Below are 11,645 nucleotides of genomic sequence, written 5' to 3'. Positions count from 1 at the left end.
AAACCCTCAGAATTTTCTGAAGTTAGTTAACATGACATTTTTTCAAGAAAGCTGCAAGAAAATGCTTCCATGACAGCATGCAAATCCTAAAAGGCTACCTTTTGAGAAATACAGTGTAAGAACATTTCCCTCTCTTCTGTCCCCATGACTGACCAAATGGGTCATAGACATTCACCCAACTGATATATTTGTTCCTCCTGAAGGAGTAGGGAGACATTATCAACCTCCTTAGTAAGGGGCACACCAGGTCCTGGACAGGCAAGAGTCCAACATCCTATTCAATTACTGTCCCCATTACTTCAATTCCCCTTATTCACGGCAAAAACAAAGACAATTTCCTCCATGGGGCGAGTGCCTTGCAGTTTATTTATTCCCCAGTTCTGACCTTACCAGTCCCATCCCTCCTAAGAAGACAGTATCGGGTGGCAGGCAGTAGAGCTAGTCAGTTTAAGGTGGGTCAATCTAGCACAATGCCCAAGACAGCAGTGCAAGATTTTCAGCTCATGGAACACGCATGTGCAGTACTGAACATGAATCTCCTGGATCTTCATATTGTGAGTATTGTTAGGCCCAATACTACTACCACTGGCAATACTTATGCCTTCTAGTAGATACCACTAATGCAGTAGACTAAATGTTTCTCTTCCCCCTCAAGACATGTGAGCTGGCAATGGCGGTTGAAACAAATCTTTATATTTCAAGTAACGGCTTCATCCCATATGCAACAAAGCCAGGAATACATTAACATTTATTTATGTACCCCACACCTTCAGCCTGCTGCCCACCAAGCCTCTACCTATCAGACTTAAATCCATTTTTTCCCCCAAGCACTGGGAAATCCCCAGATCAACTACTGAAAGAGATGTCCAAAGGCAACTAACAATCAGGCAAACTCGGGAGAATTTGTGCTTTTACCAGCATCTCTGCAATGGGAACACTTTATGTTAAGTCTATTCCTGTCCCTGGGCAGGTGGATAGGCAACACACATCACCACAAGGACTCACAATGCCCTCCCCTGCAACTGCCTACTCCTATGCACTCACTAATGAGGACTGCCATTAGGTTTAGGCTTTCTGAATTGAAGCCCCACCCTTAGAACACCTAACGCACCACCACCCTCCTGCAAGGGACTGTGGATATGTGCATCCTGCTCCTGCCCAGTCCTTCCACCCCAGGATGGGCATACCCATCCTCCACTGCTAGTGTCATCAAACCCCCTGGGCTGCTAATTAAATTCGGATTCCCTGGACAACAATCAGAGCTTTATCGCTCTATGCTGACTTCAATCGCTTATACGAACATTTGTAAGCCAATGGCAACTAATATACCCCTTTTGATAAAGATGTATGCACTTCTACACACACACACACACACACACACACACACACACACACACACACACACACACACACACACTCATTTAGCATTCCCTTCTCACTAACATTTTCAGCAATCTATACATATATATTTAATGTATACATACATAAAAATGCTACAGAATCGCTGTTTAATTATACCTAGTGCAGTTGGTCTCTTTACGTCTTCTATTCAAGTTAGCAACCAGGAAGATATGTACTATAGAAAGCCACCAACATAGTTACTATCATGCATTATGTACTGGCCTTAATATATGTGATGTTGTACATATTACTGCATATTATCATCATTCGAATGATACTGTCATTTATTGCTGCTTGACACTGGAGACTTTCTCCCCGGGTCTCCACTGAAAAATGGGTCCTGTGCCCAGTTAGACTTTCCAGCAAACAAAAGCAATCAATCAACAAATTAATAAAAAAAAAATGTATGCATATTTCTTCCACTGCTCACTGTGTTAAGCCTACACCTGCAGAAAACTCTTTATATTGCAAATGTTTGGAAGTCTGAGCCTATTATTTATTACATGTATACAAAACTGATTTATCTACCTATGTCCTATTTCTAATTGTCGGATTCAAACAGACTCCCACTTCTTAAGAACTGTAACTACTTCTGTAAGCTTAATGCACATAAACATCTTCAAACCTAATGCTTTGTGAATTTTAATTAGTATATTATCAATGTTTTACTGCTGTTCCTTTTTGTGCACAGGTTACAGCTGAAGAGGGTCTTTTGACCAGCTCATTTACCTGGTTAACAAATGTAATAAAAAAATGCTAATGTAACCACATGTTAAGTCTGCTTGGTCTTGCAGCATTACTGTACTTGTCTATCAGAATAATTTATAATTCATAAAGGAAACTACTTACTAAAATTTGTCTCCGTGATCTCCTTTCTGTATGTTGTTGTAATAACAAAGCTGTCATCGTAAGGGATATCAAACATCTGAGGACAAAGAGAAATACTTTCACTTAAAAAGCTTTCAAATCCTATAAAAACATTCACATAAATGTGTTATAACCGGTTTACTGTTAAATGCAATTACACACACTTGATGTATCTACATTTTACTTCAAGAATTATAACAGCACGATTAAACAAATGACTGATACCTTTGACTCTCAATAAAATTGCCTATGTTGCCAAGCATTACACAGACTGGACACTGCTACAGCAATCAAGTCAATCCAGCTGTGCAAATATAATTTATTGGCTAATTAAAAACTGCTTAATATGATTCCATGCTGAGTTTTCCCTTCTTTTCTACAATATTTAAGAATGACCAACCACAAATGTGACTATACTGCAAGCAGATGAGAATTTTTAATTGCAGAGTGCCCAACAACACTGAAGACACTAATGGAAGGTTTTAAGGCAAATCTTAAGTGGTCTGACGCAGTCTTAATTCTGAACTACAAAATAACTGGAATAGCATCTTCTGGAAATTCTTAAGTGAAAAAACAGATTTTTACAGAGATACACCATTAGAAAGTGGACACATTTTAAACTTCCAGAACTACTGATAAGCATTATCAGAGCCAATACTGACTTTTCATTAGCATTAATTTACATTTAACTGCATATTCTGAAGTGTAGTTTCTTCCTCCTAAGCAAAATAATAACTTTAGTTTCTTCAGTAGTGATTAAGCAGGCCAAACATCAAACAAATATCCAGCGTCTGCTTTACAGAATGTCATGCTATGGCAGCCTTCAAATGAATTTATTCCTGAATTCATCAAATTCGCATTAAACGATTTGGTCATATCTCTCTTGGTACAGATCACACACTTAAATCTACAGAAAATTATGAAAGGAAAAGGTGTGAATGTAGTTTCCACATTTAAATAAGAGGGTTTTCACTTTGATAAAAGACACGACATACTCAGTATTACTCAGCATAAGAAAGTGAGTCTGCTTTGCAGGACAAAGGCCTGCCTTATATCAGATACAAAACACATCAACAGAGCTGCTCTCTTTCCCCCACTGTAGCTCTCACTTCATCAAATAAATATAATTTACAAATGTCTCAAACATCGCACAAGCACACAACCCAATCTGCTGGTGGACTTGCTCATAAAACTTGCTACTTCAATACCCTCTCTACACTAGCCTTGACTATTCTTAAAGCCAGTTTCAACTATCTACAACTCACTACTTTGGTTTGTAGATACCTACTAGGCTATGGAGCCTAGCCATGCACTCCCAAGACGTTTTTAGCCCTTGAATTTTAACTCTAAAACTAACCCAGGGCCATTGTATTTTAAGTTTGAATAGCCTAGAGACCTGCAGACATGTTACCTAAAGGGCCAACACTGCCAAACCAGTGGTGAACTTGCAGATTCCCATCCAGTCATCCACATTATGCTTGAATACAGCAAGAGACTGACTTTGCTTTAAGAGCAGAAGAAAACAATTCCCGAGAAGTGGTATTCTGTGTGTTCTATATCTATCCCTCCAACTTGTTCCACTTACATTGCAGAAGAGTTTTACATATTTTGAGTGGGTGCTTATGTTAATACTGGACTTGCAGATGTGAAAGACTGGGTCAGCTGAGGCTCTGTAAGCGAGTCAGAGATCACACCTCAGTCGCCTGTAAGACACCAAGAATAGGGGCAGGGTTTTGAGATGGTAAGCGATTCCTTTATGACTTGCATCCTTGATTTTTGTAGTGAGAAAGCTTTGTGGTTATTCAAGTTGTTTCAAGCATTTAGACAGGTACATACTGAAGGGGCATTACACTTGCTGATCAACCAAAGAAGTGCTAAATGCAGTGGAATGTTCACATTTCTTGACCTGGAAGTCATACCCTTACTAATAAGCCGTGCAATGAAAAAGGACCTTCTAAAAGTAGTGGCTACATGGTGATCGAAGGACAGCTCATTGTCTGCATATGTTCCCAGGTCCGTAACTAATGGATCTACTCAGGATATGTTGTTAATTTAATAGTTACAGGAGACATCATGCTTGTGTGGAAGGATACTATTATAAATCTTTTTGCATTAAGTTTTAGGCCATGGTTTTGACACCTATTTGTTTGGTAAAGGCCCTATTAGAAGACTTGAATCTTCTGAACAATTTATGATGGCACCAAGTTCACATTCATATGCAAACGTGTTCAGTTCTGACATCCAAGTAGTAAATGCTAAAGCAGAGTGGACCAAGCAATGAACCTTGGAGTATACCACTAGTGACAGCTGTTTTGGAAGTGGGTAGAGCCACCCACCATAATTTCTTGGGTTTGATTAGTGAACCAGTTTGCTATACAACATGATACATAAGGATTTACATTTACCAGGGTGAGTTTATCAACTAAATTTGAGTGTAGGATGGTGCTGAATGCCTTTATAAGGTTCAGCTATGCAATGTGCGTGTATCTATTTTCCCTCATCCACTGCTGCAGCAACCTTCTCAAAAAAGTCAACCAGGTTAAGTAGGCAGGATTGGCCCTTGACAAAAACTACAATGGCTTGGGTCAAAAGTCTGTAGGTTGCCCAAGTCTTTTTTTTTTTTTTTTATTCTATTAATGATCCATTCTAGAACCTTACAGACGAGACTGATCACACTTATGCGGAAATAATTACCTGGGTCTGTTTATGCCCTACCTTTGTGAAATGGGATGGCTAAAGTCATCTTCCATTTTGCTGGACCACCACCTGTTTGGAGGCTGATAATGAATAGCCTCTGTGGGGGGTTGACAGATCCTGTTTCAGACTGATCAGTAGGAATCATGGTATGTTATCCAGCCACATAAAAGCAATGCTCATGGTCTTGGATAGTGCTTCCAGAATTTGTTCTTGGGAGATTTGAGGATGGGGGTGTAGATGCTGATATGTGATCTGGATATGTAAAGGAGGGATGGCTGGATGAAGGTAGAGCTTAATGTAACTGACAGTGGACTGTCTATGTCCTCAAGGTACAAATATGTAACGTCGTTTTCTATTACTCTGCAATGTGCTGAGCACTGTTTCTGAGGTTTCTAACATGGTGAAAGGATTTGTGGTTGTTTTTACTTTGTATCTAGCTATGGCTAATTTGATCAGGGTCCAGAGCTCCCTAAGAAAGTTTAGCAAGTATGTTTTTGGCATCTAGAGTCTAAAATGTATTTATTGGGTTTTTTTTGCATGCAATGAGCTTTTTTCTTATATTGTAAAGCCTGTTTATATTTGGGTTCCATGTCAGGGGTTTACTTTTAAATTTGGCATTGTATTTGTTTCAGATGTGAGCAGATGCATCTCTGTGGCTTACGACATGTGCAGAGAATTTGGCATTAAAGGATTCCACATAACAACAGGTGTCATCAGGTTTGAAGGGGAAGTTAAATTTAGCCAGGTCACTGCTCAGTTTTCGTAGATTAGCTTTAGCACAATCACGGAGTACAGAGTTATTGGAGGATGCTTCTGGCTTCAGTCTTAAGCTGAGTGTGACTGATTTATAGTCCTATTTAACTAGGGAGGGAGTTACAACTAGTAGGGGACCAGAGCTCTCCCTTAGTTGGTGTGTGGACTAACTGCTCAAGTGAATTTGTATTTATGAAGTCCAGAAATCTCTGACCATACTTGTTAGAGGAATGTGGTCAGCATAAATGAGGTGGGAGATGAGCCAGTTGATGATTCCACATTTTTTTTTTTAGATTTTAGAACTTTCAGTCTGACACTCGGAGAGGATGGCCAGTTGGCAGAACAACAACCCAAACCATGCCTCTGCTTGCTCTTTTTTTTTTTATGGATGTACTTTGTTCGTGGTTTGTGGGAATATAAAATGTTGCTCACGGCTAGGTTCTTACCTGCCTTGGACACATTCTGACATCTCAATCATGTCTCTCCTCATACAGTCTAGGGAGGCATACAACAAAAAACAAAACAAACGAAAAAAAAAAAAAAAGCCAAGAGTGAACCTGTAAGCGGTCCTAAAAACTATAGATCAATAACTTGCCTTCCAATGACATATAAACTATTTAATAAAACTGATGCCAACAGACTTTATAGTCATTTAGAAGAAAACTCAATAGGTTCATAGGTTCATACTAGGCTATCTGCCCGAGGGCATTTACAAGCCTAGCCCATAGTTTTGTGGCTTACGCCACCCCTTTAGTATGGGGAACTATACCCATTATTTTGCTGTGCCTCTGTCGAGCAGTGACACTGAGGTAATCCCTGGGGTATATCTGCGATCTCCCATCCATTGGTCAAGATTTCTCTTGAACAAGGCCAGCGAGGTGCTCTGCCTCACATATACCGGGATTTTATTCCACAGCATAGGGAGTCTTTGGGTGATGAATCTATCCCTCCAGCACGTCCTATTAATAGCCGTGTCGAGGTTTAAGTCTCCCGCCCTTGTGGCTCTGACGGATCTAGATTTTTGAGGTGAAGCATATTCATCAAATCTGGGTTTGACATGGCCTTGTATGTTAGGCAAAGGTCACCTCTGAGCATGCGGTGGCGACTGAATAGAGCTGGAGTTCTTTCAGTCGGGCAGCATAGGACAGATGTTTGAGACCCTTTATCCTTTTGGTGAGGAACTTTTGTGGCCTCTCCAGCTGCTGCAAGTGTCGGGTCAGATACATTCCGAATGGGGCATTGTACTCAATCATTGGTCTGATGAGTGATGAGTATAGGGAGACTATGACCTCCCTTGATCTAGACGAGAATCCCTTCATGATAAGGTGGGCAATGTAGAAGGTCTTCCTAACTACTTTAGCTACATGGGTGTCGAATGACAGACTACTATCAACCTGGGTCCCCAGGTCCCTGATAACTTCTTCTGTGCTCAGTGGATTGCCACCTATTTGGTAGCTAGGGGTAACCTTGTTTTTCCCGAAGGGTATGACTATGCATTTTTGGCATTTAACTTTAGGCCATGGCCCTGGCACCAGTTATCCGTTTCTGTGGGACCCTTCTGAAGGATATCTGTGTCAGATGTGTTTTCTACTATGGCCCAGTTTGCAGTCATCTGCAAACTTTGTCAGCCATAACCCTCCTGTGTTTGCTTGTACTTGGAAAAGTAGATGCCAAACAAGAGTGGGCCCAGGACTGAGCCCTGTGGTACACCACTTGTGACAGGCTTTGAGTCTGACATGGCGCCAGCAACTCTGACCCTGTGGGTTCTGTCACTCAGCCAGTTTGCAACCAATCTTGTGATGTATGGGTTAACATTTAAGCTGATGATTTTTCAATGATACCCGAGTGGGGTATTGTATCGAAGGCCTTCGCCAGATCGAGGTAGGCTGTATGGACTGCCTTTCCCTCATCAATGGCTTTGGTGACTGTTTGAAAAAGTCAACCAAGTTTAGAAGGCATGATCTGCCTTTGACAAAGCCAAACTGGGATGGATCCAAAGTCTGCAAATTCCCTATGTCTTTATTTATGAGGTCCATTATGATCCTCTCCATGGCTTTGCAGATAAGGCTTGTCAAGCTAATGGGCGGTAATTTCCAGGGTCGGTGGAGGCACCGCCTTTGTGAAGTGGGACCACAGTTGCAGTGCGCCACTCCCTGGGTATGTATCCAGAGGTAAGACTATGATTAAACAGCTGTCCTAGCTGTGGGTTTAATTCCTCGTTGAGTTCGTGGAGCACACAGCTGGGGACACCATCAGGTCCCATGGATGCTGTGTTTTTGCTTTGGAGAGAGCAGTTCTCACTTGGGCGTTGGAGATGTTTGGGGGGCTGCAATCGCTTGGTATAGATAGCTCTACTTTTGGGGGAGAAGTTTGCACTGAACCTGTCAGCCAGTATGTTGGCAATGTCTGTAGGATCAGTAATCTTCACATCATTTTGAACTAGTTCTGAGCATATCTGGGAGTTTCCTCCCAGGTTTCTAACATAGCTAAAGAAGGCCTTATGATTGTCTTTTGTGTCTTTAGCTATTTTTCTCTCAAAATTTGCTTTGGATGTTTTTATGAGAGCTCTTAGTTTTTTACTTACAGTGATCAAGGGTGTCTTACCTTTTAAGGATTTTGCTCTATCTTGTAGTAGCTTCCTCCTTTTGTTGTAGAGTTTGTTTATGGCTGGGGTCCACCAGACTGGACGCTTGCCTTTGGTACAAAGTGTCTTTGTTTTGCTTGGGATTGCCTTATCCATGCAGTCCTGCAGGTGCTGGTAGAAGGCATTTGTAAGTGATTCAGCGGCTTGAGTACTGTTTTCCGCCGGCTCGGGGGCCTTAAAGGAGACCACACTAGTCTTTAGAAGTGTGAAGTCAGCTTTCGAGAAGTTCTTTACTGTGGTCTTTTTTATTTCAGGGGGGTGGGATGAGGACCTCCAGCGAGATTAGTTTGTGATCTGATCTCACCAGTGAGGGGTATACTTCCGGTGTTGAACATTGTGCTCCCATTTCGTGATGATGAGATCAAGTATGTTTTCTCCTCTTGTGGGGATGGTGACTAGTTGTTCCATGGCATTTGAGTTTATGAATTCCAGGAACTTTTGGGCTAGGGTGTTTGGGCTTGAGTAGTGTTCCCAGTCTATATTAGGGTAATTGAAGTCACCTAGTATGATGGTGTTTGGTGATACATTTATCCCCTCTAGTGTTTTCAGGAAGGCCATGTGAGGTTCCTGAGTTTGTGAGGGTGGCCTGTAACATGCTACAATTTGCAGAGCAGTCTTGCCTATGGTTAATTGCACCTGGATGGTCTCCGATGCATCGTGCGTTGCCACCAGTCTTGAGGTGTGGGTGTCCTTGATGAATATGGATACCCCCTCCTTTCTTGGTATTGTCCGGATTTTGGGGCGGAACACATGATAAGAGGTAAAACCTGATAGTGCTGGGGTGCTCTCAGGAGCCTTGAACCAGGTTTCTGTCACTGCACAGACATCGATGTTCTCCATACTGAGAAGGGCCTCGAGTGCGTGCATTTTGAGATTTAGACTTCTGGCATTGAGCAGCATTACCCTTAGTTTTTCCTTTTTGTGTTCTAGGGTGGTAGGTTTAGAATTTGAGCCTTGCCTAAAAAAGGCACTATGCGGGTGGCAAGAGCCTTTGCCAATATCCGGAATCCCAGGGCTGACAGGTGCAAGCCGTCCCTTGTGAAGCAGCGTGGCTTGTCCAGCATGTCATCCCAGGCAGAGAGACATTGGATCCCCTTTGAATGACACCAGAGTTTAAGCCAATTGTTAAAGCTGATCATCTTATCTCTGTATTGTGGCATCATTCTTGGTGAAGGTAGGATACTGCTCAAGGTCAGGGTCATACCTGCCTGGGCTACATAATCAGACAGCTCCTCAATGTCTCTTTTCATGTAGTCCAAGGAGGTACATCTCAGGTCGTTTACACCAGCGTGGACAATGACTGAGTCGTATTTGTACCTGCTGTTGAGAGACCTGAGTGCTTGCATTATGTGGCGGATTCTAGCGCCCGACAGGCAGCTTACTGTGACCTTCTCCTTACTCAGTCTGGTGGCGGGGCGTCAGTGTGTCTGACTATGGAGTCACCAATGACTAGTGTGTCTGGCATTGTGTTTGGCCTTAAGGGCTGTGACTGTTTGACACTCTGACTGTGAGGTCTATGTGTTGCAGGTGTTGTGTTCTGAGGTGGTGGTTGTTTGGGTGTCTGCTTTGGTGGCCTCTGCTGTTTTGGTAGATTTTTGATCAGAGCCACCGAGTATGTCTTTGTGTGTTTATGTGTATGATTTGAGGTTGTGATGGTACTATGTGAGACTGGGTCTATAGTGTGTGTGGTAACCTTCTCCTCCTGACTGGTCTTGCCAGTCCTATGTTGAGAGAGCTCAGCCTCCAGTTTGGCCATATAGTTGCATCTCTCGCATGTATTTGTGTTTTGTGGGAGGAGGAGAGGGTTGTCTGTGTACATGAGGCAATTGTAACATTGCCTCAATATTCCCAGGTTCACCAGCTGAGCAGGAGAGGACACTAGCAACTGATCCCTCGACATGCTAGAAGGACTAGACAAAAAACTTTAAAAGAGATTCCGGGGACGTGGGTGACCGAGAAATGGGGGTTTGCCTTTTTGGGGTGCTATCTATAAGAGTGCCGTATCAAGGTAATAAGTACTGTAGGAGCAAGTGCTAGGTTTAACAGATAGAGAAAAGTCTACTTGGAGTCAAGTAGAGATGATCTTTTTAGGTATTAGAGAAAGTGCTAGTAACAGGGATGCTTAAAGGTAAGATTGAAAAGAATGCACTCTGCAGTGTGCACTAGAGAAGTTAGATATGAAAGTAGGTAACTTGAGTTTTACCTGTTTAAAAAGTTAAGGTTTAGTGGAGAGTTATGGCAATCATGGCAATAGAACAAAAGGGTAACAAAAGAAAGTCATATGGACCACAGGATCATCTGTTGATAAATAAAGTCATAACGGAGAACTGCAAAAAGGTGAAGAATCTAACTATGGCATGGATACACTACAAAAGAGCATTTGACAGTATTCCACACTCATGGATAAGAGTGCTTAAAAACGTATAACATACACCCCTACACTGATCGCTTACATTACTGCAACCATGAAACAGTGGCAAACCACTATGTAATTAAGCCATGATAAAGGACAGATTACTATTCCAGGGATAAAACTTCAAAGGGGGATATTCCCATCACCGCAGCTCTTTTGTCTTGCCCTTAAACCATTAAGCTGTCTACTTAACGGATTCCATCATGGCTACAATCGGGCTCAAAGAAAAAAAAAACAAAGCTTCTTCTTTTCATGGATGATTTAAAACTGTATAGTTCATCAGATGAGGAATTGAAAGCACAACCGCAAGTGGTCAAAACTTTTTTAGATGATATAAGAATGTCATTTCGTCTTGATAAATGTACAAAACCAACTCTTAAAACAGGACAGCTGCAGCACCAAGAAAACATCAGCCTGGGACAGGAATGTGATACAAAAAAAACTTGAGTAAGATGCAGTGTATAAATACTTGCGTATAGAACAAAGTCCAAGCTATAAACCAATTTGTGTGTCCTGTCCTAACTTACAGCTTTGGAATGACTGACTGGCCCCAAAAGGTGTTGGAACGGTTGGACAGGAAAATGAGGATGCTTCATACTTATAAAATGATTTATAAAAATCAGTGTATATCAAGATTATATATTCCCTATTCTGAAGGAGGTATAGGTCTCCTCGAAAATGATTACATGTATAGATCTGCAGTTGTAGGACTGCATACATATCTGCTACCTCACAAGAGCCAAACTTTGTGCAAGTTTTAAAACATGAGGAGAATAAGTCTAAGATGACTTCCATGCTTAGTTTAGTAGAAGTATATCCATGTCAAGCATGAATGGAAATCAAACCAGAAGTAGATAAAAAAACAGGCAG

At 41.7% G+C, this 11,645-nt stretch overlaps 1 protein-coding gene across 1 annotated transcript in view; it reads right to left on the bottom strand.

Moving 5' to 3' along the window:
- SMCHD1 (structural maintenance of chromosomes flexible hinge domain containing 1) overlaps positions 1-11,645 on the bottom strand; it is a 3,546,415-nt gene that overhangs the window by 3,339,549 nt on the left and 195,221 nt on the right. Inside the window, exon 2 of the mRNA XM_044065561.1 lies at positions 2,251-2,326. Coding sequence (XP_043921496.1) covers positions 2,251-2,326 — 76 coding nt within the window. The remainder of the gene's footprint in view (positions 1-2,250; positions 2,327-11,645) is intronic.

This window comes from Protopterus annectens, chromosome 3.part0 (genome assembly GCF_019279795.1).
Source record: "Protopterus annectens isolate FY-2018-M chromosome 3.part0, PAN1.0, whole genome shotgun sequence".
Taxonomy (NCBI): Eukaryota; Metazoa; Chordata; order Ceratodontiformes; family Protopteridae; genus Protopterus; species Protopterus annectens.
This window is presented reverse-complemented; position numbering and strand designations above follow the sequence as displayed.